The sequence below is a fragment of the Salminus brasiliensis genome, chromosome 1 (assembly GCF_030463535.1).
Source record: "Salminus brasiliensis chromosome 1, fSalBra1.hap2, whole genome shotgun sequence".
Classification (NCBI taxonomy): domain Eukaryota; kingdom Metazoa; phylum Chordata; class Actinopteri; order Characiformes; family Bryconidae; genus Salminus; species Salminus brasiliensis.
The window spans coordinates 37,788,530-37,811,213 of NC_132878.1; the positions used below are offsets into that span (position 1 = coordinate 37,788,530).

The 22,684-nt window shown below is 41.4% G+C and overlaps 1 protein-coding gene across 2 annotated transcripts in view; it reads left to right on the forward strand.

Moving 5' to 3' along the window:
* The window catches only part of nbas (NBAS subunit of NRZ tethering complex), a 239,159-nt gene that overhangs the window by 116,767 nt on the left and 99,708 nt on the right, over positions 1-22,684 (forward strand). The window contains exons 36-42 of one of the 2 annotated variants that reach the window (XM_072678887.1): positions 1,550-1,735; positions 2,488-2,601; positions 2,744-2,867; positions 8,076-8,152; positions 9,795-9,932; positions 19,353-19,585; positions 21,531-21,641. In XM_072678887.1, the coding sequence (XP_072534988.1) occupies positions 1,550-1,735; positions 2,488-2,601; positions 2,744-2,867; positions 8,076-8,152; positions 9,795-9,932; positions 19,353-19,585; positions 21,531-21,641 (983 nt within the window). The remainder of the gene's footprint in view (positions 1-1,549; positions 1,736-2,487; positions 2,602-2,743; positions 2,868-8,075; positions 8,153-9,794; positions 9,933-19,352; positions 19,586-21,530; positions 21,642-22,684) is intronic. The other variant, XM_072678895.1, reaches the window with a different exon arrangement.

The window sequence follows — 22,684 nt, forward strand, 5'->3', positions numbered from 1 at the left end:
ACAGAATCTGTGAGCCTAGGTGAGCTTCTGCAAATGCTAGGTGTGAATCTGTCATGGGAGCCCTCCTTGGCGTTCATTGAGACCAGCCATGTGAGGTGTCCGTTGGAGTGTCTGCCTTCAGATTTCTGTAACAGAATTTCTCAGATTTATCAGGGTGGCCTTGGCAGTGATCCTTACATTCTTTTTTTGCCTTCTCAACCTTCCATTCTTGTGGGGACCACTTTTCGCTTCTACCACACCCTTTGAGATTTTTTTTCCAAGTGGAGAATTCTTGTCCTTTTTGATTATGCTTTACATTGTGGCCACTGGCACTTGAAAACGCTTGGATGTGTCTTTTTTTATTGCCTTTCCCCATCTTGGTCTCTGGTTTTAGCCATAAAATTAGCAATTAGGCCCGCCATGGTAAATTATTGTTTTTTTTGGGACCATAAACTGCCCCCGAAATAATTGTGAGAAACCGTATTCCTTGTAAGACCTTTGTATATCACTGATATAATGATAACATAGTAAAATAATAATACATTAACACATTTTTAAGGGGCAATAAACTTTTAAGAAATAATACCCGCCTCCGACGACAGCAGACAAGAGAACCGAATAGCACAAGCTGGCAAGTAAGTACAGTGGGCAATTTTAAGGTCAGCAAATTGCATGCAAGTCAATAACGTAATTATTGTGACAAGCCTGCTTGCAATTAGGTAGTAACTACCTACAGAACTCCTGCAGCCACTGTACTCAATTTATAGTTGATGAGAATGCTCTCGAACATGAACCATTTGGCATGGTATACAATTGTGCATTTTCTCAAAAAACATACAATAATTTTAAGGTGTGTGGGTCATGTTGGACATGAAATTGCTTGTATATAAAAAATATATATATTTTTAAATATAATTTAATTATTTAAATTTGTCATTAACTTAGCACAATGTCTTACCATCTTATATCAGTTGATTGGTAATATTGGATGATATTGATGACCCACAGTTTCATCAATATCAATAATCAATATTATAATTACAGAAATTACTTTTGCCCCTCCATCGCCAGGATTCAAACTTATGATCTCCATAATAGGGTTAAACCTTAAGGTATGAGGGTCCCTTCATTTAACTGTATGACAGTAATAAGGATATGAGAACACAACTAATAAAATATAGAATTAAGAAAACCATGAAATATGGAAAATATGTAATGATATATTAAAATAGGGAAATAATTTATTAAAATATTATTTTTATTTATATACATAAACAATATAATACAATATAAAACAGCTAGACAAATGCTAAGAAGATGCCTAAATATGCTTTTATCTGCTTTTTTCAAGCTAATATTAAACAAATAAATAAATAATCTCGGTCTTTGGTGATTAATAGCAGATGTTTGCTTCACCTGTTTTTCTATATATCATCCTCGGAACATTCACTGAGCTTGTTAATGGTTTAAAGGTGTGTGTGTATGTGTGTGTGTGTGTGTGTGTGCGCGCATGCGTGCGCATGCATGCGCATGTGTGGCTTAAAGCTTTAACGGTATGTGTTTGCTGCAGGCTGCTATAAGTGTTAGTGGAGGGTCTCTGGGAAGCGCTCAGCCAACAGCTCCGCTGCTCCAGAGGACCACTGCCCGCACCATGGAGGTCTTGACCAACACCACGCTGACCACTAAGGCTGTTCTCACTGCTGTCAGTGACTCCCACTGGTGGAGGGAGTCTATTAACTACCTCCGCCCACTGCATGTAAGACACACACTAACACTGAACATACACCTGTAGACTGCATGTATGCTCCTGAAGATCCACAGATTTTTTTTGTCACCTGATTTCTTGTCACCTCCCAGAAGGCTGGATGAACTGAATCAGGTTCAATTAGTTTGTAAATCATTTCGAATCAACTAAAAGTAAAGGGTTCATAACAACATCTATATAGATCCATGACACCATGCCCTCCTGAGTCCCCCATCCCAGTAGTTGGCTGGTAAATGTGACTATGAGGAGCCTCATGCTAGCCTTCACCCGCCCAGCACTGATAACGTCATATGATGGTAGCATTCTAGCTAGTGAGTGGGACAAAATGGACGTGCTTCCATGCACATACACACACACACATTCTACCATTCCACACCAGATTCATCCAGCTTGGTTGGAAGTTGGGCATCAGTAATGTTATTGCCTGGACCACTCCACCATAGTTCATAAGTTCAAAAATGACCTCACACAGTTGAAACTGGACTAACACAACACTTGTACATTGTAGTGCATTTCCACTGTTCACCTTGGGTCATTTTTAAAGCACTCAGCACTCCATCCATTCCACAATGCCAGCAAAGAGAATGCCTTATTTTAAATGGTCTTCTGTAGTAAATATCTCTGAAGGCTAACATGAGCCAGAGATCTGTCCTCAGCTTGGTGTATATGGGTATGAAGGCGAGGTTGGTGGATGGTGCGTAAATGATTCATGAAGGTTTGACGAGCTTTTTGTCTCTCTTCAGGGTCAGGGGTCGGATTCGAACCGTGCCGGAGCAGCCGGTGAGAACGCTGTTATGGAGAGGCAGGGATGCAGCCCTTTCTATGAGGAGTTGCTGGAGGACCCCTATGTCAATCCAGTTAGTCTCTCTCATTGTCTCATTGTCTCATTATTTTTTTGTGTGCGTTTTCTGCTGTAGAATGATAGTAAATTGTGTGTGTGTGTGTGTGTGTGTGTGTGTGTGTGTGTGTGTGTGTGTGTGTGTGTGTGTGTGTTTTTAGATCGAGGATGTCTACTCCACATATGATTACATCCCCCAGGAAGGCTTTGCTGAAGTCCTGCTCCGCACTGGAAAACTTGCCGAGACCAAGAGTGAGGGTCAGCAACTCTTCCCTGCAACAGAAGGTAGTGCATGTTCACATTCCAAGTTCATCTGTTCTGGATGATCTAGGTTTATTGTCCTCTGATAGATATTTCAGTCATTTCAAATTGAGTATGCGCTGTCCGTCCCAATACCATATTTGTATGCTAGATGAAATGCTAAATGCACTGTGCACACTTTAGTGAAGACAGTCCAACATAGTTTAGATTCACCACTCAGCCAGATCATTAAAACCATTTCATTGTTAGATGACGTGAATAACAGTCATTATTTATTTATTTTTTTATGGTGTCAAGAGAGGGGTCTACATATTGGGCAGCAAGTAAACAGTCAGTTATAGAAGGTGATGTGTTGGAAGCAAGAAAAATGGGCAAGCATAAGAATCTGAGCTACTTTGACCAGGGCCAGATTGTGATGACTGGGACAACTGGGTCCGAAGCATCTCCAAAACATCAGGCAGGTCTTATAGGGTTTTACTGATATGCAGTGGTCAGTACCTACCAAAAGGACTCCGGAAAAGGGCAGCCGGTGAACTGGCGGCAAGGTCATGGATGCCCAAGACTGCGATGCGATCCTTATAGGCCTCACTTTGCAACTTACAGGACTCTGCTGCTGCTAATGTCTTGATGCCAGATCCCACGGGACACCTTTAGAAGTCCTGTAGAGCTCATGCCAGGGGGAATTACGCAATATTATGCAGGTGTTTTTTTTTATTTTATGGCCGGTTGTTGCATAGTGGGCTGCCCATTTTACTGTAAAATGATTAAATTTCTATATACTATAAATATATATATAGTAGTATATAGTATGGCCTGTGCAGTTTTAGGAGGCACCATGCCAATATTTTCACTGGATTTCATTGTGACAGAAATAAATGGGATTTTGAACACTTCGGAGAAAACCAGCTTAGACCCAGATTTGCTAATATGGGCATGATATTGACTAGAGGAAGACACACAACTTTGGAGGCCTATAAGATTTTGTGTGTAGCCAGTGCCATTCCAACAACCCCCCTGGCTACACCACTTCAGTAAGTGTGACTGTGAGAGGCGGCGTGTTGCACGACAGCAGTTGTGTACTTATTCCTTAGGACTTATTCCTTAGGTATAGAAGTCTGGAACATCTGTTGCAGGTCTCGTACGTCTCGGACACAACCTTCTGTCCACACCTGTGACCTTCCCCTTGACGAGAATTCCTTGGCTGCTGTCCTCATTAGCTGTCGCTGCTTGCAGCGGTGGGGTGTTTAACCCGAGGGGGCCGCTGTTGCTCTCTGCTGTCTGTCTCGGTGATACATGGCCGTTCTCTGGCCTTGCGCGTCTGGAAGAGTTACATCATATTGATTAATTAATGTGTACTCACGGCGAGTCGACAGCGGTAAATAACGCGTCCCCTCCCGATACAAGAGAGATAGCGGCTAGTCAAAATATCAGCCCCTCTCGGTACAAGATGGATGAGCTGAATGAGGAAATCAATGCATAGAGGAGAAGAAAGAAGAACTTTGGCATGAGAATGCAAATAGTAGCATGCTGGAACTCTCTCTCTCTCTCTCTCTCTCTCTCTCTCTCTCTCTCGCACGCGCGCACGCTCTGTCTCTTCTCTGTCGTCTTTCGAACTCTCTTTATTTCTTTTTTTTTTCTCTCCTTCTTCTCTCTCCGACTTTTCTTTCTCCTCATTAATTCTCTTACTCTCCCCCACTTTTCTTCCACCATTCTTTCTCTTTTTCTCTCTTCCTCCTTGTTCACTCTTTTCTTTCTTGCTTTTTGTCTCACTCTATTTTCTCTCTCCTTTCTCACTTTTCTCTCATTTTTTCTCCTTTCTCACTCTCTTCTTTTACTTTTTTCCCCCCATCTCATTTCTCTTTTCTTACTTTCCTTTCTCATTCTTTCTCACAATTTCTTTTTTCTCTCCTTTCTTACTTTTCTTTCTCTTTTCTCCCTCTCTTCCTTCTCTCTTTCTTCTTTCCCGCTTTCCTCTCTTTTTTTCCTCGCTTTTCTCTCTTTATGTTCTTTCTTTTTCTTTCTTGCTTTTCTCTCTTTAGCTTCTCTCTCTCCTTTCTCACTTTTATTTTTCTCTTTCTCTTTTTTCTCACTCTCCTCTTTGGCTTCTCTCTCTCCTTTCTCACTTTTCTCTTTTTCTCTCTTCTTTCTCACTCTCCTCTTTAGCTTCTCTCTCTCCTTTCTCACTTTTCGTTTTTTCTCTTCTTTCTCACTCTCCTCTTTAGCTTCTCTCTCTCCTTTCTCACTTTTCTCTTTCTCTTCTTTCTCACTCTCCTCTTTAGCTTCTCTCTCTCCTTTCTCACTTTTCTCTTTCTCTTCTTTCTCACTCTCCTCTTTAGCTTCTCTCTCTCCTTTCTCACTTTTCTCTTTCTCTTTCTCTTCTTTCTCACTCTCCTCTTTAGCTTCTCTCTCTTCTTTCTCACTCTCCTCTTTAGCTTCTCTCTCTCATTTCTCACTTTTCTTTTTCTCTTTCTCTTCTTTCTTACTCTCCTATTTAGCTTCTCTCTCTCCTTTCTCACGTTTCTCTTTCTCTTCTTTCTCACTCTCCTCTTTAGCTTCTCTCTCTCCTTTCTCACTTTTCTTTTTCTCTTTCTCTTCTTTCTCACTCTCCTCTTTAGCTTCTCTCTCTTCTTTCTCACTCTCCTCTTTAGCTTCTCTCTCTCCTTTCTCACTTTTCGTTTTCTCTCTCTCTCTTCTTTCTCACTCTCCTCTTTAGCTTCTCTCTCCTTTCTCACTTTTATTTTTCTCTTTCTCTTCTTTTTTACTCTCCTCTTTGGCTTCTCTCTCTCCTTTCTCACTTTTCTCTTTTTCTCTCTTCTTTCTCACTCTCCTCTTTAGCTTCTCTCTCTTCTTTCTCACTCTCCTCTTTAGCTTCTCTCTCTCATTTCTCACTTTTCTTTTTCTCTTTCTCTTCTTTCTTACTCTCCTATTTAGCTTCTCTCTCTCCTTTCTCACGTTTCTCTTTCTCTTCTTTCTCACTCTCCTCTTTAGCTTCTCTCTCTCCTTTCTCACTTTTATTTTTCTCTTTCTCTTCTTTCTCACTCTCCTCTTTAGCTTCTCTCTCTTCTTTCTCACTCTCCTCTTTAGCTTCTCTCTCTCCTTTCTCACTTTTCGTTTTCTCTCTCTCCTTTCTCACTCTCCTCTTTAGCTTCTCTCTCCTTTCTCACTTTTATTTTTCTCTTTCTCTTCTTTTTTACTCTCCTCTTTGGCTTCTCTCTCTCCTTTCTCACTTTTCATTTTCTCTCTCTTCTTTCTCACTCTCCTCTTTAGCTTCTCTCTCTCCTTTCTCACTTTTCTCTTTCTCTTCTTTCTCACTCTCCTCTTTAGCTTCTCTCTCTTCTTTCTCACTTTTCTCTTTCTCTTCTTTCTCACTCTCCTCTTTAGCTTCTCTCTCTCTGTCTCTCTCTCTCTCTCTCTCTCTCTCTCTCTCATATGTACAGTTGGTATGGGGTGACCTCTCTGTGGACGATGGCTCGTGGTTGTAGAGAGAGGAGCTGGTTCTTGGCTGATAACACTAAATGACTGGCTGAAGAGTTAAATCACACTGTCTCTTTACATGCAGACAGTGGAGCTTCAGCTGTAGATCTTTATCTGCGTAATATATTGAGTTAGTCTTGTTTTCTTTGAGAGTGAGTGTGTGTGTGTGTGTGTGTGTGTGTGTGTGTGTGTGTGTGTGTGTGTGTGTGTGTGTGTGTGTTTTGACATTTCTGAAAACAGGACGTTTGCTTACTTGATCCAAAGCTCTTCTAGTGTTTATAGTTGTTCTGAGTAGTTGTGTGGTGCTCTCTGGGTAAAGGGTCTCATACAGTTGTGCTGCAGCAAAGGTCAGGGAAACCTTTTCTACAGTTTTCTACCAACTGCTTCCAGAACAGTGGCAACATCACAAATTGGATTTGTTTACTTTATTTGGTTCCAGTTTGTTGTTCTGCACACAGCCGCTTGTAACCATCTCCCTCTCTGCTCCTCCTGTGGCTGTGTGTGGTCTGCAGTGTGTATAAGCAGTGTGTGTTGAGTCAGTAGGAGCTGTCAGGCTGTCTGTGGCTGTGCCACCGCTGAAGCACTGGAGAACTTAACCAACTCTGGCGCTTTTCCAGCCCATCTCACACACGTTTCTCTCCGCTTTTGTTGCTCCTGATTAGAGTGAGCTGTTGCCGCTGGGTGACACATGAAACACTCCTAATACACCAGCAGCCCAGAATAGCTGACAGGACGTCACTGGGCATTAGAGGGCTTTGGAGAGAAGCAGTGACAAGGGGTTGACAAGTATATAGGCCTACCTGTTGATCTTACGAGTGTGTTTGTGTCTTAGTCTTATGTTTACGTTTACTACACCACATCAGAATGTTTGCCAACATTATTATTATTATTATTATTATTATTATTATTATTATAGACTACATTTTGAACAGGTATTCAGTAATGTGTACTGTAAGGTAATCGAATACATTGCTTTAATAAAGTACATTACAGATTACATTTTGAACAGGTAATCAGTAATGTGTTCTATGAAGTACTCAGATTACATTGCTTTAATAAAGTACATTACAGACTACATTTTGAACAGGTAATCAGTAATGCGTACTGTAAGGTAATTACATTATATTGCTTTAATAAAGTACATTACATTACAGACTACATTTTGAACAGGTAATCAGTAATGCGTACTGTAAGATAATTACATTACATTGCTTTAATAAAGTACATTACATTACAGACTACATTTTGAACAGGTAATCAGTAATGTGTACTGTAAGATAATTACATTATATTGCTTTAATAAAGTACATTACATTACAGACTACATTTTGAATAGGTTATCAGTAATGTGTACTGTAAGATAATTACATTACATTGCTGTAATAAAGTACATTACATTACAGACTACATTTTGAATAGGTAATCAGTAATGTGTACTGTAAGATAATTACATCACATTGCTTTAATAAAGTACATTACATTGCAGACTGCATTTTGAATAGGTAATCAGTAATGTGTACTGTAAGGTAATTAGATTACATTAATAAAGTACATTGTGTTTACGAAAAAGAAAGTGCTGTTCCCCTGCTTCCTGCTGGTTAGAGGATGAAACTGGCATCCTTCCTGCCCCAAGACCACTCTCTCTGTCTCTCTGTCTCTCTGTCTGTATGTCTGCCTTCCATTCAGTATCTTTTAGCATGGTGTTGTAATTACCGACAGTGGATGATTCTCGTTTTCTCTCTGGTCATCACCCCTCAGTTCTGCTCCAGCTGGCTAGCGATGCTTTTCCCCGGGACATGACACTCGCCCTGGCCTATTTGCTCGCTCTTCCTCAGGTACGTCTACCGGCTCTACTTCCTTTCAGAATGTACAGTATGTGTGCGGGGACATGAGTTCCCCATGTTCCCCCTGCCTCTCTCCCTCTCTCTCAGCCTCTCTCCCTCTCTCTTCTTTTCATGCGTGAAGTGTGAGCTGGTCTTAAGCCATGTTTCCAGCGACTAAGGAGGATTTGGTTAAAAAAAAAAAGAGGAAAATAAACATAAAAGGGAAATGTTAAAAGAGTCTGCTTTAATACCATAGAGTGTGCCCATTTGCTGCAGGCAGACAAGTGCATTAACTCAGGATTGGGGCTGTTTACTTCATTCCCCCTTCGTCTGAATAACAGCCTCAGCTGAAGCTGCGTACAGCGGCGCTAATTCAGCCCGTGGATTATCAGGATATGTTCTTGATCCCATAGCTGATGGCCCAAATGTGGGATTTCTCCTTCATTTCCTCAGCACTGAGAGAAGGAGTGAGACTCCTGTGCTGGGATTTAGTGCTGGACGTACTCGTCTGTGTGTGATAAAGGTTATGGATTATGTCCATGTCTTATCTCTCCACTTCTTCCGTCCTTGTCTTTGTGTCTCTTCTCTTCTATTGGTCTCTTCTCCTTTCTTCTCTTTATGTCTCTTCTGTCCATATGTTTCTTCTGTTTGTCTCGTCTTTTCTAAATGTTTGTTCTGTTTGTCTCTTCTCTTGTCTTTGTGTCTCCTCTTTTTGTCTCTTCTCCTTGTCCTTTCTGTTTATGTCTCTTCTGTTTGTTATTTCTCTTCCCTTTGTCTCTTCCCTTCAGTTTATGTCTCTTCTCTTCTATTTGTCTCTTCTTTTCTCTTATGTTTGTCTCTTCTTTGCTGAATGTCTGTTGTTTGTTTCTTCTCTTGTCTTTGTGCCATCTTTGTTTGTCTCTTCTCTTTGTCCGTTCTGTTTAAGTCACCTCTGTCTTTTTTCTATCTCTCTTCTCTCCTATTTGTCTCTTCTCCCTTCTTCTATTTATGTCTCTTCTCTTTGTCTCATCTCTTCTCTTTGTCTTTTCTGTTTGTCTTTTCTCTTTATGTTACTTCTCTTTGTCACTTCTCTTGTTTGTCTCTTCTGTTTATGTCTATTTGCCTCTTCTGTTTGTCTTTTTTTTTTCTTAATGTTTGGTTTCCTTGCCTTATCTGTTCTGTTTGTTTCTTTTCTTGTCTTTGTCTCCTCTGTATTTGTCTCTTCTGTTTGCCCATTCTGTTTATATCTCTTCTATGTATGTCTCTTCTCTTTATATCACTTTCCTCTTGTGTCTTCTGTTCTGCTCTTAGTCTCTTGTCTTCTTGTCTTAACTTCCTGTCTCACCACTTCTTACCTTTAATGTCTTGTCTTTTCTTGTCCTGATTCTTTTTGGCTATTCATATTCCATCTCTCTTCATTTCATCTCATCTCTTCTTATCATGTTCTCTTCGTTCATCAGTCTCGTTTCTTCTCATATCTGCTCATATAGTCTCTTCTAGTTCCACCATTTTCCATCTATATTCCTCTCTTCTCTTCTCTTCTCTTCTCTTATCAACTAGTCTCTTCTTTTCTTCTCATCTTCTTGTCATTTCCGTTCTAATTAAAGAAACTTGACTGCATTAAAACATTAGGTGTGTTAATCTCTCTGTCTCTTTCTCTGTCTCTGTCTCTCAGGTGTTGGATGCTAACTCGTGTTTTGAGAAGCAGCCCCCGTCGGCCCTGTCTCTGCAGCTCGCTGCTTATTACTACTCTCTCCAGATCTACTCTCGCCTAGCACCCTGCTTTAAGGACAAGTGCAGCGTCCTCTACAGGGTAAGCAAGAAGTTGATTGACATTGTTCTCCCCCTCTCTCTCTCTGTCTTCCTGTGCGTCTGACTGGCTGTGAAACTCAAAGTTTTACTCGTAAACATTGAGTACGAATTGTGAGATTTGTATTTCACACCTGGTCTACTGTTGTGGAAAGGCACAGAATTAAACACATTCCGTAGGAGTTGATGACTTTGACAGCACTGCATTAACAACAGTAACACATATTAAACAAACGTGGGCTCTGGATCTGACCCAAACTACTGCCTTCACCTGTGGGGAAGCTTTTCATGTGTGTCTCTGTTTCTTGGTGACCTTTGCGACACAACTGAAGGAGAACGGATTTGAAAAACAGTTGTCAGATGTGTTGAACACAATCCATTAGCTGATAACAGATCTCCTTGTTTATTTGCATGTCACATTTAATTGCAAAGCTGTGAAATGGAAAATGGCTTTTAATAGCTGGTTTTGCTGCTCAAATTGCACTTCACTTCTTCATTCAGCACCGATTCCATCGAGGCACCAGTTGACGTTCTCTGTGCAAAATGCAGGCTGCAGGCTCTGTTCATAGATCTCATCATTGTTGTCATCTTTAAGCTACATTAAAAAATGAAGACGTTTGTTAGCAGCTATCAGTGTTCTGTTACTGGTTGAATTGATAACTACATGTTTGGCTTTCCCATCCTAGAAAACCTCTTTCGATCAGCATAAACGGAACCAGCGACCAACCAACTGTATGTAGCAGATGTAGGCTAAGCCTTGAACTCAGCTCCCAGTCTCCCAGTCTCCCAGCTTGACTCTAAATGAACAGACGTGTCTTTATACATCTGTACAGCTAGCAGAGTAACAGTCTCTCTCTCTCTCTCTCTATATATATATATATATATATATATATATATATATATATATATATATATATATATATATATATATATATATATATATATATATATAGAGAGAGAGAGAGAGAGATTGACATTGCCAATAGAATAGCAGATATACGTATTGGCAGTAATATCACGTGTGAGCTAGAGGTGTATAAAGCCCCCCCCAGAGTTGAGCTGTGGGGCAGTGGCACTGTGGTCTTTCCAGTAATGGTGCTCCATTAAATACTAAGTAATTATTACTAATTAGGATTAGTTGGGGGTGAGGTGGGATGGTGAGCGTTCAACATTCTGACCTCATTAAGGCTCCTATTGCAGAATGTAACCGAATCCACTCAATAGCCTTTTTCCTTGGACAGCAGAGACAGTTTGTCAGTTAATATCGCAGGTGTCCCAATACTTTTGAGTATGCAGTGAGTGTGTGTATGTGTGGGTATGTGTGTGTGTGTGTGTGTGTGTGTGTGTGTGTGTATATATATATATATATATATATATATATATATATATATATATATATATCCCTTTATCTCACTCTATTTCCTCTGCCTCTTGCTCTTTTACTCTCTAGGCCCTCACTCCTCTAACAGCGCGTCCCTGTGTCTCCGCTGTTAAGAGCTGGAGTTGTTCTTTAAGAGTGTGAGTGTAATGAGCTCGTTAGTGAGGCCCTCCACACCACGCTGTGTTCTGTGACTCTACTGGACACTCGCCTTTCAGAGCTTCTTATCGTTAACACGAGCACTAGCCTCCTGTAGTGTGAACGACACTGCTGATGCACACACACACACACACATATACACACTCACTAATTAAGATAGATGGTCCTGCTAGCTGACCTAATATGATATATATATCTCAATGATTACATGTCAATGACTTTCCCTCCATCTCTCACTCCATCCATAGCTCCTTGTCCTCTTTTCCTCCCTGCTTCAAAGTTCTGTTCCTCTTTCCTAATCTATTTATCCTCAGTGCGCCTCTCGTCGTTTAAACCTCCCCTTCCTGTGACTGGCTTTCTTCTGTTTCTCCAAAATTGCCTCGCTCTCTTTGTATCTGTGCTCAAGTCTCCCCCTCGCCTGCTGTTTATCCCTCTTTTTTCCCCCCACCATCAACTCTTCGTTTTTCTAACCAGATCTCTCAATCCTCTCCTCCTCGCTCTTATCGGGATCACAGGCTGTGCGTGTGTGTGTGTGTGTGTGTGTGTGTGTGTGTGTGTGTGTGTGTGTGTGTGTGTGCTCGCACTGTTCCTGAAAACGAACGCCTCCGTAAAACGCGTGGAGAGCAAGCTGCCTGCGGTTGCGTTGGTCCGTGCCCGGATCTTCGCATTGCAAATGAAGCCAGGCAACAAGCTCGTTCCCTCTGAATCCAAAGTACATAATTATCTCACTGCGTGCTCCTCTTGTACTGTGACACCCCGCTAACAGCGAGCAACTGCTTTGCTAATGTTGCTTTTTGTTCGGGCGGAGGTGTCTGTGCTGGAATCCTTCCTCTCTGTTCATTTTGATGTGGTTGGGGTGTTTGCGCTGGCATCTGTTTCTTTTGACCTGCTTTTCTGCAATTAGTTAAGTAGTCCGTTATCCAGCCATTAGTTTACATTCTAAACTACAGAGGTCTGTCTTTAAGTACTTTTGTAAGTATTGCACCTACATACAGTCGGCATGCATTGTGTTTTTTGGGGGATTTTTTTTTTATTTTTTTATAATAAGGTGTCAGGCCTTGGTTAGAAAACCAGGTCTGAGAAATGTAACCAACTCTAACTACGAACCGATTTTCCGAACTTGGAATTTGATAATCCGATACCCAGTTCAAGGTATGGAGAGTCATTTCCAAGTTCCAAGTTTGGATTTTCAGAGTTCCAAGTATGCAATTTTAACTGTAAAGCACCCACAAGTAGGATTTTCTGCTCTGAAAGTTGGGAGAACCTCAACATGGCCACACCATACATCAACAGTAATAAAAGCTTTAGTATTATCAGCACTTCTATTTGTGTCTCAATAAATCAGTCATACACACATCACTGTCCAATTTCTATCTGTGGACATGTCTTGTATGTGTAAAATTCCATATAATTTGTTGTTATCAGCAATGTTAACTTGGGACATTGCTAACAATGATTGCCTAGGATATAAAAAGTAGCATATCTTTTGGTTAGATTCACCATACAACTCCTGGTAAAGGATTGTCAAATCAGTTGTGGTAAACTGGTCAAAGTCTTTAGCCAACTGTTTTTTTGTTTTTGTTTTCCTAGAAATGTGGAATTAGTGTATGATTATTAGAATGTTTAACACGACCAACTCGGGTGTGACGTCGTTCCAAGTCACAACATCCAACGTCCGAAGTCAGTTCAAAACCCCAAGATACATCCTTTCTATGTTCCTGCTTTTCTGAAGTACAAGATATACTGTGCATGGTTCTTCAGCAGATGTGTTAACCTGCCACTCATGTTTCATTGCAATTCGCTAATATATAGCTCTGCTCCTCTTAAATAATTGAATCCAGCAGTTACACTCATTATATATGGGCTCCTCTTAGCAACTGTCTAAAGGTCTATGCTACAAAAGATTTCTATAGTGTTGAATGTTATTTAGAAAAATGGCAATTCAGGGGCACCGTGAAGGTCAGGATCAGATCTGGAAAATCAAACCAAATGTAATCTTAATGGAGGACTCATGAAGAGGCAAACTTTTCTTCTTCCACTTGTCAAACTTGCAACCTTGTCACAAAAGTCAACTTCTGAAGTGTGCTAGAGATGAGCCACATTTGGCCACAATCAGCAAAGATACATTTGAAGAGAAGTATAAACTTAATTTGATGGAATTGTCATTTGATCATTTTGCCAACTGTGGGGGCTTCCAGCATGGAGGCTGGATCTGTCATGTTTGAGGGATGTGTTGCCACCAGCTGCTCTGGCAGTATTGCACGGGAGGCTTTACAAGGCTGAAGCTGAAACAAGGATGCCTTCTACAACAGGAAGATGATCCAAAACATCTTCCAGAACCACCATGAACTCCCTGAAGAGACACAAACTGAAGCTTTTGGAAGAGCATTCACAGTCCCCTGACGCTTAACGTCAAAAAAATAATCGGTGCTGTGCATGCAAGATGACCTAACAATATGTCAGGACTAGAGGCCCTTTGCAAAGAAGAAAGTGGACCAAGGCTGCACAAACCTTTGCGTAAGACTGTAATTGCTGGACTCTGGGCTCTGAGGTCTGTTGCGCTACCGCTATGGCCCGTGGGTCGCCAGAGCAAATCCCGAGTCTTACCACTTTGCCATCAGCAACCGGAGTATTCTCTCTGGGTTAGTGGTTGGCACTTTCTCCCCTCATCACTCGATTTTACACGATGTTGGCTGGCACATGCTCCTTTCAGGTGGTGCAGTGGAGCTTTGCATTAATCGGAGGAGACGTGTGTTAAGTCCTTACTGTCCTAGTGTCGGGAGCATTGCTATTGCTATGAACAGGTAGGTAAATTCAACTGTTAGCAACTTGGGAAATGAATCTGAATGACGTTGTCGGTGTCCCTTTTGTGTTATTAGTATGTTATTACTTTATGATTTAATGTACTAGGTAGAGATTTACAGATATATGGGCATCAGGTAACATTAAACATTCCGATCTTCTGGAGAACTATAACTAGCTATTGGTTATTCCTATTGGTAGTATGTATAGGGTTTTCCCCAAAGTCAGATAGCTATAGCATCTGTAGAGATTATAGACTGAGGCTATACAGTGGCATGTCCAGCATTTTAGACAATAAAATGGGGCAAGAGCACATAAAGGTGTTAATGAATGAAAATAAATGGCCACATAGTCATAGTAGCGCAGTGGCTTCATAGTTGATGCATCTGAATCCACCTTTGGAATTCAAAGGGCATCTGTATCAAAACCCCAAGATACATCCTTTCTATGTTCCAGCTGTTCTGAAGTACAAGATATACTGTGCATGGTTCTCCCGCAGATGTGTTAACCTGCCACTCATGTTTCATTGCAATTTGCTAATATATAGCTCCGCTCCTCTTAATAGAGTAGTAATGGCCTTAGTCATAGTCTCTGTGCAGGCCAGGGTCAGTGTTCATTGTGGGGTAACGTATGATACAGTTACCGCACTGACGTGCTTCATGACTCAGCAGTTTTTCTGTCATTTCTGTTGATGGAGAGCCTGTGCCTGAGCATGAGAGAGAGAGAAAGAGAGAGTCCGCTTGCGTCACTCATGTCCTGCTAGTCAGGATTCATCAATAACCCACTCCTCTGTCCTTTTAAACTGAAAGCTTTTTAACGCAGCCTAATTCAGATGGGCAGAACGCATGGCTCCCTGTTTAGAGGCGCCCTGTGTTGCTGCAGGATCAGTTGATCCATGCAAAGCCGCCCTCTCCCTCTCTCTTGCTCCTTCCGTCTCACTCTCGCTTCTTCGAGCGCGAGGAGTGGGACAGAATCAAAATGCTGTTTAGCATAATTGCCGCCGTACGCGTGGAGCAGTATTCTCACACTCGACTGGATACGGAGATTGAGATTCGCAGGCAACCATTTATCATAGCCTGCAGCTTACGCCAACACACACTTATGGAAAAGGTGTTCTGTTGCAGTTCTGATGACCACCACAGGTGGTGAGAGGCATGGGGGGGGTTTTCCTCACGTCTCCGTGCAGGTCGAGATTGCATACCATACGTTCATCTTAGCTGGAGCTACAGGATTTTTGGATCGTGTGGTGACCTCCTTAACATCTCAAGATCACCCATGTTTCTACTTGCATGACTTGCTTGCGCTCCTACCACAGGTTCCAGAGACTAGCTTCCTTATTTGAGCTGCTGTCCTGTAGCTCCAACCCAAACTGTTTTAGAAAGTGCTGCCACTAAATGCCACTGAGTTGTCTTGGAAGAAGCACGTTCTGCTATGCTGCTGCCATTAGGTTAACCACCACTGCTTTCAGGCCCCTGTTTGTTTGCAGAGTCGCATGCTTTTTTACCACTTAACATGGGCAAGAATGACCTACTATGGCTATTTGACTACTATTCAATCATGGCATGATTATGGGCAATCACTGCCCACTGTTTTGACCTAATGTGTAGAGGGGGAGGCAATTGTGGAAATATCCCGTTGATGTATATCTTTATCCGAAAAGCTTGATCTTCATCACTTTATGCAGTGCAGGCAGGTGTTCATTACTGCTGACTAATTTTTTTTTTCCTAACTTGGTTTCTTGATCTTTCTACCCAGCGAATGTGTACACTTGCTCCCGGCCCGTATCCTTTGCCTAGGCATGTAGGACTCTTGTGGGTTGTATACTTGATGTAGTTTCACTTTAACAGAGCAAATTTAGTACACAGTAGTAGTGTGTTAGCCTGCTGTGATTAGCACTTAGAGCTTTGTGTGAGAATTGAGAGGGCCTGCGCAGCAGGAGGTTTAAGCAGCACTGTAAAAAGTTAGAGACATCTGAGGCAGGCTCTGAGCAGCTCTAGGACAGTAGCATGATAACTATGTCCCAGAGACAGGAGTGTCTGGCTAGTCTAGAGCCTAGGTCAGATGCTAACCTCTCCGACAGGTTTTTGCCAAGAAGTGCACAGCATCCGGCTGTCTTTGCCCCCTGGCAGATAAGGTGGGAAGATTTATTATTGAGTGTAGAATATAAAATATTTACCCATGACACTGCAACCAGACTCCAACCCTTCCACAGCTACTGTGCCATGCTGAGGGGTCTTTCAAGTCAACCGCAGAATGAAGTGGTCATTCTTTTTTTTAACGCAGCTGAAGGTAACAGTCAGTAACAGAGATCAGAGATCTGGTAACTCAGAGATCTTGGTATGTAATTGGACTTAACTTATTTAAATGTGCAGCAAACCTATATTTTTTCCCCCAATGGGTTTCTGTAACCAAAAACTAATACTTATTCACTATTTTTTTAACTTTTTGAAGACAATTAGAATGATCTTTTGATAAACTTGATTGTTTAATGAACAAAGTTTATAAAGTTCCGCTTGCAGCTAATTATGTGTCTATTATTATTTGTATTGTTTTGCCTTCATGTCTGCCATTAACAAAAAAACAGTGCATCGATGATGGTGTATGATATAGTTTCTTTAAATTGTCCAATATTTCCGATAAATTCCCAGAAATTCCCATGGTTCCCAAAATTTGCATGGAAAGTACATTTTGAAATATTCCAAAAGTTAAAGTTCCTGAGCTAAAGTTCCCATGGAAAGTTACCGGTAATGTACTGGAAATGAATATCGGAAATTTTCCACTCCTTTGGAACCCTAAAACACCTTCCATCACCTAATACAATCCACACCACAACGTCTTGCTGCTGTTGTCCAAGTTGAGGGTTGTTATTTCAATTATTAGGTAGGTGGTCATAATATTCTGTATGTAAATACATATAAAGCCATCTATATTAAAAAGTAATATGCCTTGATATGCCCCTCTGTGGTAGTATTAATAGTAGTAGTAGTACACATGAAAATGATATTAAACAAATCTTTGAAAACTGTATAAATTAATCAGTTTGCACCCATTTGACAAGTGTTTGAACTGTGAATATTCCTGTATAGATGTATTGGTAAATGTACATCAAACCCCCTTCATTAACCTGCTAAAAAGCCCAGTGAGATAATTATTGGCAATTAGCATATAGATCATGCCTGCAAATATTTCCAACGTGGTCTTCTCATCTACAGAGATGTTCCAGAAACAGAGTGTAGCAGAACTACTGGCTTGCTCTCACTTTAGAGCATTACAGCCAAAGGTGAGAGAGATGGAGAGATAGAGAGATAGATTGATTGATTGATTGATTGATTGGATGTAGACATGTGAGAGAGACATGTGTGTTATGACACAGTCTACTAATGTTTGTACTAAACTGCTGCTGTTTTTATTATTATTATTATTATTATTATTATTATTTTGGTCAATTGCTGTTGGTAGTGGTTTCCTCCTTTTTCAGGACAAATTGTTACCTTGGCTGTGCACAATACTTCAGCAATGGCCCTGATTCTCCCTGTTTTCTCAGATTCCGATTCTCAGAGTGGTTCTCTGGTGTCTTCATGTTTTTTTTGTTTTTGTTTTTGTTTTTGTTTTAAAAAAACAACAAATACAGTTTTCACAGATGAAACCCAGGGCTCAAACCAAGAGTAGACATTCAGAGCCATTAACCTGTAAATCTAACAGGGCCTGCTTGGGAAACAAGAAACACCAGTCAGCCACATGTTCTAATATTTTTGCTCACTTTAAGACAGAATGGGTTTGTGCTATTTTTGAAATGTTATAACCACTTCTGGGTGTCTTAGATGTATACCAAAAACAAGAATTGGCCTTGCTGGTTTAGTGTTTTTCGAAGGAGATTGTAGGCCTATATCTGTCCAGCATCACTCTGACACTGTAATTACTTAAATTTAGATTAGAGCCTGTCATGTAGGCCTGTGTGGGTCTGCATCACGCTTCTTGACATGCTAATTTATCCAGTCTAGTCCTCACGATAGACACATTCCACACACTAATTTGTGTCTAAGTTGGGTAATGATACATTTGAAGAGAGTGACAGAAACTGCTTTTTTAGTTTATTAATGGTTGGGTGTTTTTTTTTTTTTTTTGTTTGTTTGTTTTTTTTTTCCCTCTTTGTAGAAATGAAGCGGAAGAGAGGTCCTTTTCTCTATAAAGTAACAGTGAACTTACCTTGAACCTGCTGGTATGACTCAGGACAGCTCAGCCAGTTTGTATTTGCGTGTAGCTACTGATTAGTGATCCTTAAGGTGTAATAAAAGTCACATATAAGGGGAGTGTAACGGGTTGAAGAAGGCATGGTTTGAGGAGTTCCTCTCAGGATATCTCATGGTATTGGCCAGTTGGTAAATCATCCCTAAAATGTTCTTTATATGCACCGCAATCATTTTACCAGATATTGGCAAGTACATTTTACGAAGAGGACTCTATATCTGTGTTTGAAACTGTGCCGTTTTGACTGTGCCCTATGTGTGGAAATCCAGATCACTGTATAGAGCACTGGTACAAGGAACAAAATCCGACAAGGTGATTTCAGACAATTTCAGACACATGATTATGATGCCAAAGAGGCCCCTTTTACCTTCATTCAGAGTCCCTTTTTTCTTCTTCTTCAGATTCAGAAGTGTAAAACTGCACACGTATGTGTGTGGAATCTGGCAATTGTACCTATTTAACTAAAAATATTGGAATCTAAAAGTATACATATTTGATATAATTGACATCAATCTTGGTTTTCCAACAATTCTGTCCCTGCAAATTAATATTGATATCAGGCTCAACTTTCAGTGGAGCCATACCTTTATTTAACCACTCATATTTATCTATTGAGCCACAATTTGTTGTCAGCCCTACTGTTCAAATGCTTACGTAGTAAACAAGGTTTAAATACGTATCGGGCATCGGGGCCAGTGATGTTACAGCTTCTGTAAACTGTTCATTTAATCAAAGTATTGTGTGATGTGTCTTTGCTGTAATGCTGTGTGTATTGAGAGCAAAATATCTGAAACAGATACAGAGACAGATCACTAACTCTTATCTCTGCAATCTCAGGCCGAGCCCAGGGACCTGATTCATCTTGTGACCAAGCACGTGACTGACCACGAGGGACACGATTGGGCCGACGAGGAGTTGGAAGCTCTGATTGGTCAGCTGCGGCTATATAGTGAACGCCTGACAGACTTCACTCAGGCCCAGGTGCTTCGGGGCCTTGGTCGGGGAGTGGACGTCCAGCGCTTCAGTGGCGACAACCAGTACAAGAAGGAAACCATTCTCGGCTTGGCAGAGTGTGTTTTTTACACATATGTACACACATATCTGTTTGTGAGCACATGAATGTAGGTGTGAGAGGATGTGCAAGAGTGTTTGCATCCCTGTCAAAAGAGTTTACACTGGCAATGAAACATGGCCTGTATCCGGGTGCCGTCCATTTGCCTTGATTTATGGTCTAACATCACACATGCTCCAACCACATATTTAGGTGTACTAGGGCTCACATACTGCATGTATTTGGACTAAAGTATCAGGACACGCCTCTTAATCACTAACTTCAGGTGTTTTATTCCATCCATTGCCACAGGTGTATAAAATCAAGCTCCTAGCCATGCAGGCCGCCTTAACACACATTAATGAAAGAATGGGTGTTTCTAAAAAGCTCACTGAATTCCAGCATGGTTCTGTAATAGGATGCCACCGTTGCAATAGTTGCCTTAAATCAGCTGGTAAAATTTCTTTCCTTCTAGATATTCCACCATCAACTGTGAGTGATATAATTTGAAAAAATTGGAAGCGTTCAGGAACCACATCAACTCAGCCATGAAGTGGCAGCCCACATAAAGTTACAGAGCAGGGTCACAGAGTGCTGACCTCAGCGCATAGTACATGAAAGTCTCCAACGCTTTGCTTACTCAATAACTGCAAATTCCTAACCTGCTGTTAGGGCTGCAAAGGCAGACCATCTCCATATTGAAGCATATGGATTTAGGATGGGATGTCATAAAAGCTCCTGTAGGTGTCCCAATACTTTTGTCCATATAGTGCATTTGCTTTATTGATGCACTTAAATTAGTGTCAATACAAATATCAGCGATGACTCTTACAATTAGGAATATCTTGGCCCGTGGCATTGGTGGGATTCACACCCACAAACCTTGGATGACTGTGCCACTGGAGAATCCAACCTACATCATGGCAATACAGACCGAACTAGTGAGTCTGATGGGTTATGGATCATAAGTTTGACTGTTAAGCTTCCACTGATGGCCAAAGCACTTGACCCCCTCTGCCCCAAGAACGCTGTAGCATGGCAGCCATGATGTAGACTAGATTCCCCAGTGGCACAATCATCCAAGGTTTGTGGGTTTAAATCTGACCAATGCCACAGGCCAAGACTTTCTTAATTATAAGCGTCATCGCTGACATTTTCATTGACACCAATTTAGGTGCAGATCAGGTGTCCAGGTCAAGTGTAAACTGAATCTTTGATTTCATACGAACTTTAGTTGAGTTCATTTTAGACAACAGCTCTAACCACAAAAAAAAACTGTCCTACCCATATTATGTCTGTTTTTCCACCCTGCCTGTACCTTACTGCTGACCGCTATTTGCTTAGTAACAACAATGGTCACAACTTGTAATGGGTAAATGTACACTATATGTCCAAATGTTTATATACCTCTGCCTATCAAATATTACTTATGAAATCCAAGTTCTTAATTGAGTTTGTTCCTGTTTGCTGCAGTGCTAGCCTTTAATCCACTAGGGAGGCTTCACACTAGATGTTGAAACATTGCTGTGGGGTCAGGTACCACATCACAAAGGTGCTCGATGGAACTTCGTCACTCCAGAGACTGCGGTTCCTCTGCTTCACAGCCCCAAGCGAAGGGTTTTATAGCTCTAGCCAATGATGATGGCCATTAGGCAAGGTGACCCTCAGGTGCAGCTGCTTCACAGCATCCTATTCTATTGACCATGCTTTTAATGGAGATCATTCGAGTTGTGTGTGTAGTTGGTCTCCATAGGGTTAAGTAGCTAAATACACTGATTAGACAGGGCGTCTGGATACTTTTGGACATATAGTGTATAACTGAAACAATTTTGTTGCTAAAATCATATTGTAGAAATAATACATGTGGACAAGGGAGTGTATTTGTATGTATTATAACTGTGAATGCGTGTGTGTGTGTGTGTGTGTGTGTGTGTGTGTGTGTGTCTGTCTGCTTGCACATTTAGGACATTAGATGAGAGTGTGTATGGGATCTCTCGCTCCCTGGCCCAGCGCTACAGTATTCCTCTCTGGGAGGTTCAAATGACACACCTGGAGTTTCTCTTCACTGACAGCGGGTGAGACGCTTTCTTGCTCTTTACACACTCCCCCATACACACATGCACAGCCCTGCAGGCATAGGTAGGTGTAGTGGAAGGTGAACACCTCGTCCTCTATCATGGTGAACACACCAGAGTGCTAATCAATTCCACACTATGTCAGAGAGAGAGAGGGAGAGGGAGTGGGAGTGCAGAATCTTTGCCACTCGCTGTACTGATCTGCTCCAAATCCGCACAAACACTCGCCTTACACAGCCACAGTCACACTGAGTCGTTCCTATTCCGGCTACGCTTCAGGAATCAGCGCTGATTTCACACAGCTCTGTGATATGTTCTGACTTGTTGACTGGTTAACTCTTAGAAGTCACAAGTAACTTCAGCGACACATGCGCATTTTAATTCTTACCCGTAGCTTCTTGGATTGTGTTCGGATCCCCTGACAAAACTCAACTCTCTGAGCTTTCAGTCGATACTAGATTTTAGAGATTAAAGTTTGTAATTATAACACAGCTTGCTCTGACTTTGCAGTCCGATTGGCTGAGAGGTTTTCTATGAGTGCTAAAATCTGTACGATAATGAGTCTGCTGGAAATAGCTATATATAACATTGTGTTTTAGAAGCAAGCGCCACAAACATGCCCCGCTAAGCTTAGCTGAAGCTGATTGGCGTCTGACTGTGGTGAGTGAAAATGAGGCATTGGAGCTGAATTGGCTTCTGTGTACCTGTACAATCCTAACAAATACTGCAGTGAAGGCAGCCATCTTTCAGCATAACACAGCATATTCATCAAGCCAACGTGTGTTAAAACTAAAGCTTATGATCTAGGTCAGAGAGCTGTATATCAAATAAATACTATATTAGGGCGCACACGATAAACCTATCTTTGCACTGAGTGGCTGACAGGTCTAATGCACTACCACTATGGCCCAAAGCCTGCAATACGAATCCCGATCCGTGTCGCTTTGCCATCAGCAGCCAGAGTCAGAGAGAGCACAATTGACTGTACTCTCCTTGGGTGGGTAGATTGCATCACTCGTAACAATGTTGGCTTGGAACAGTCT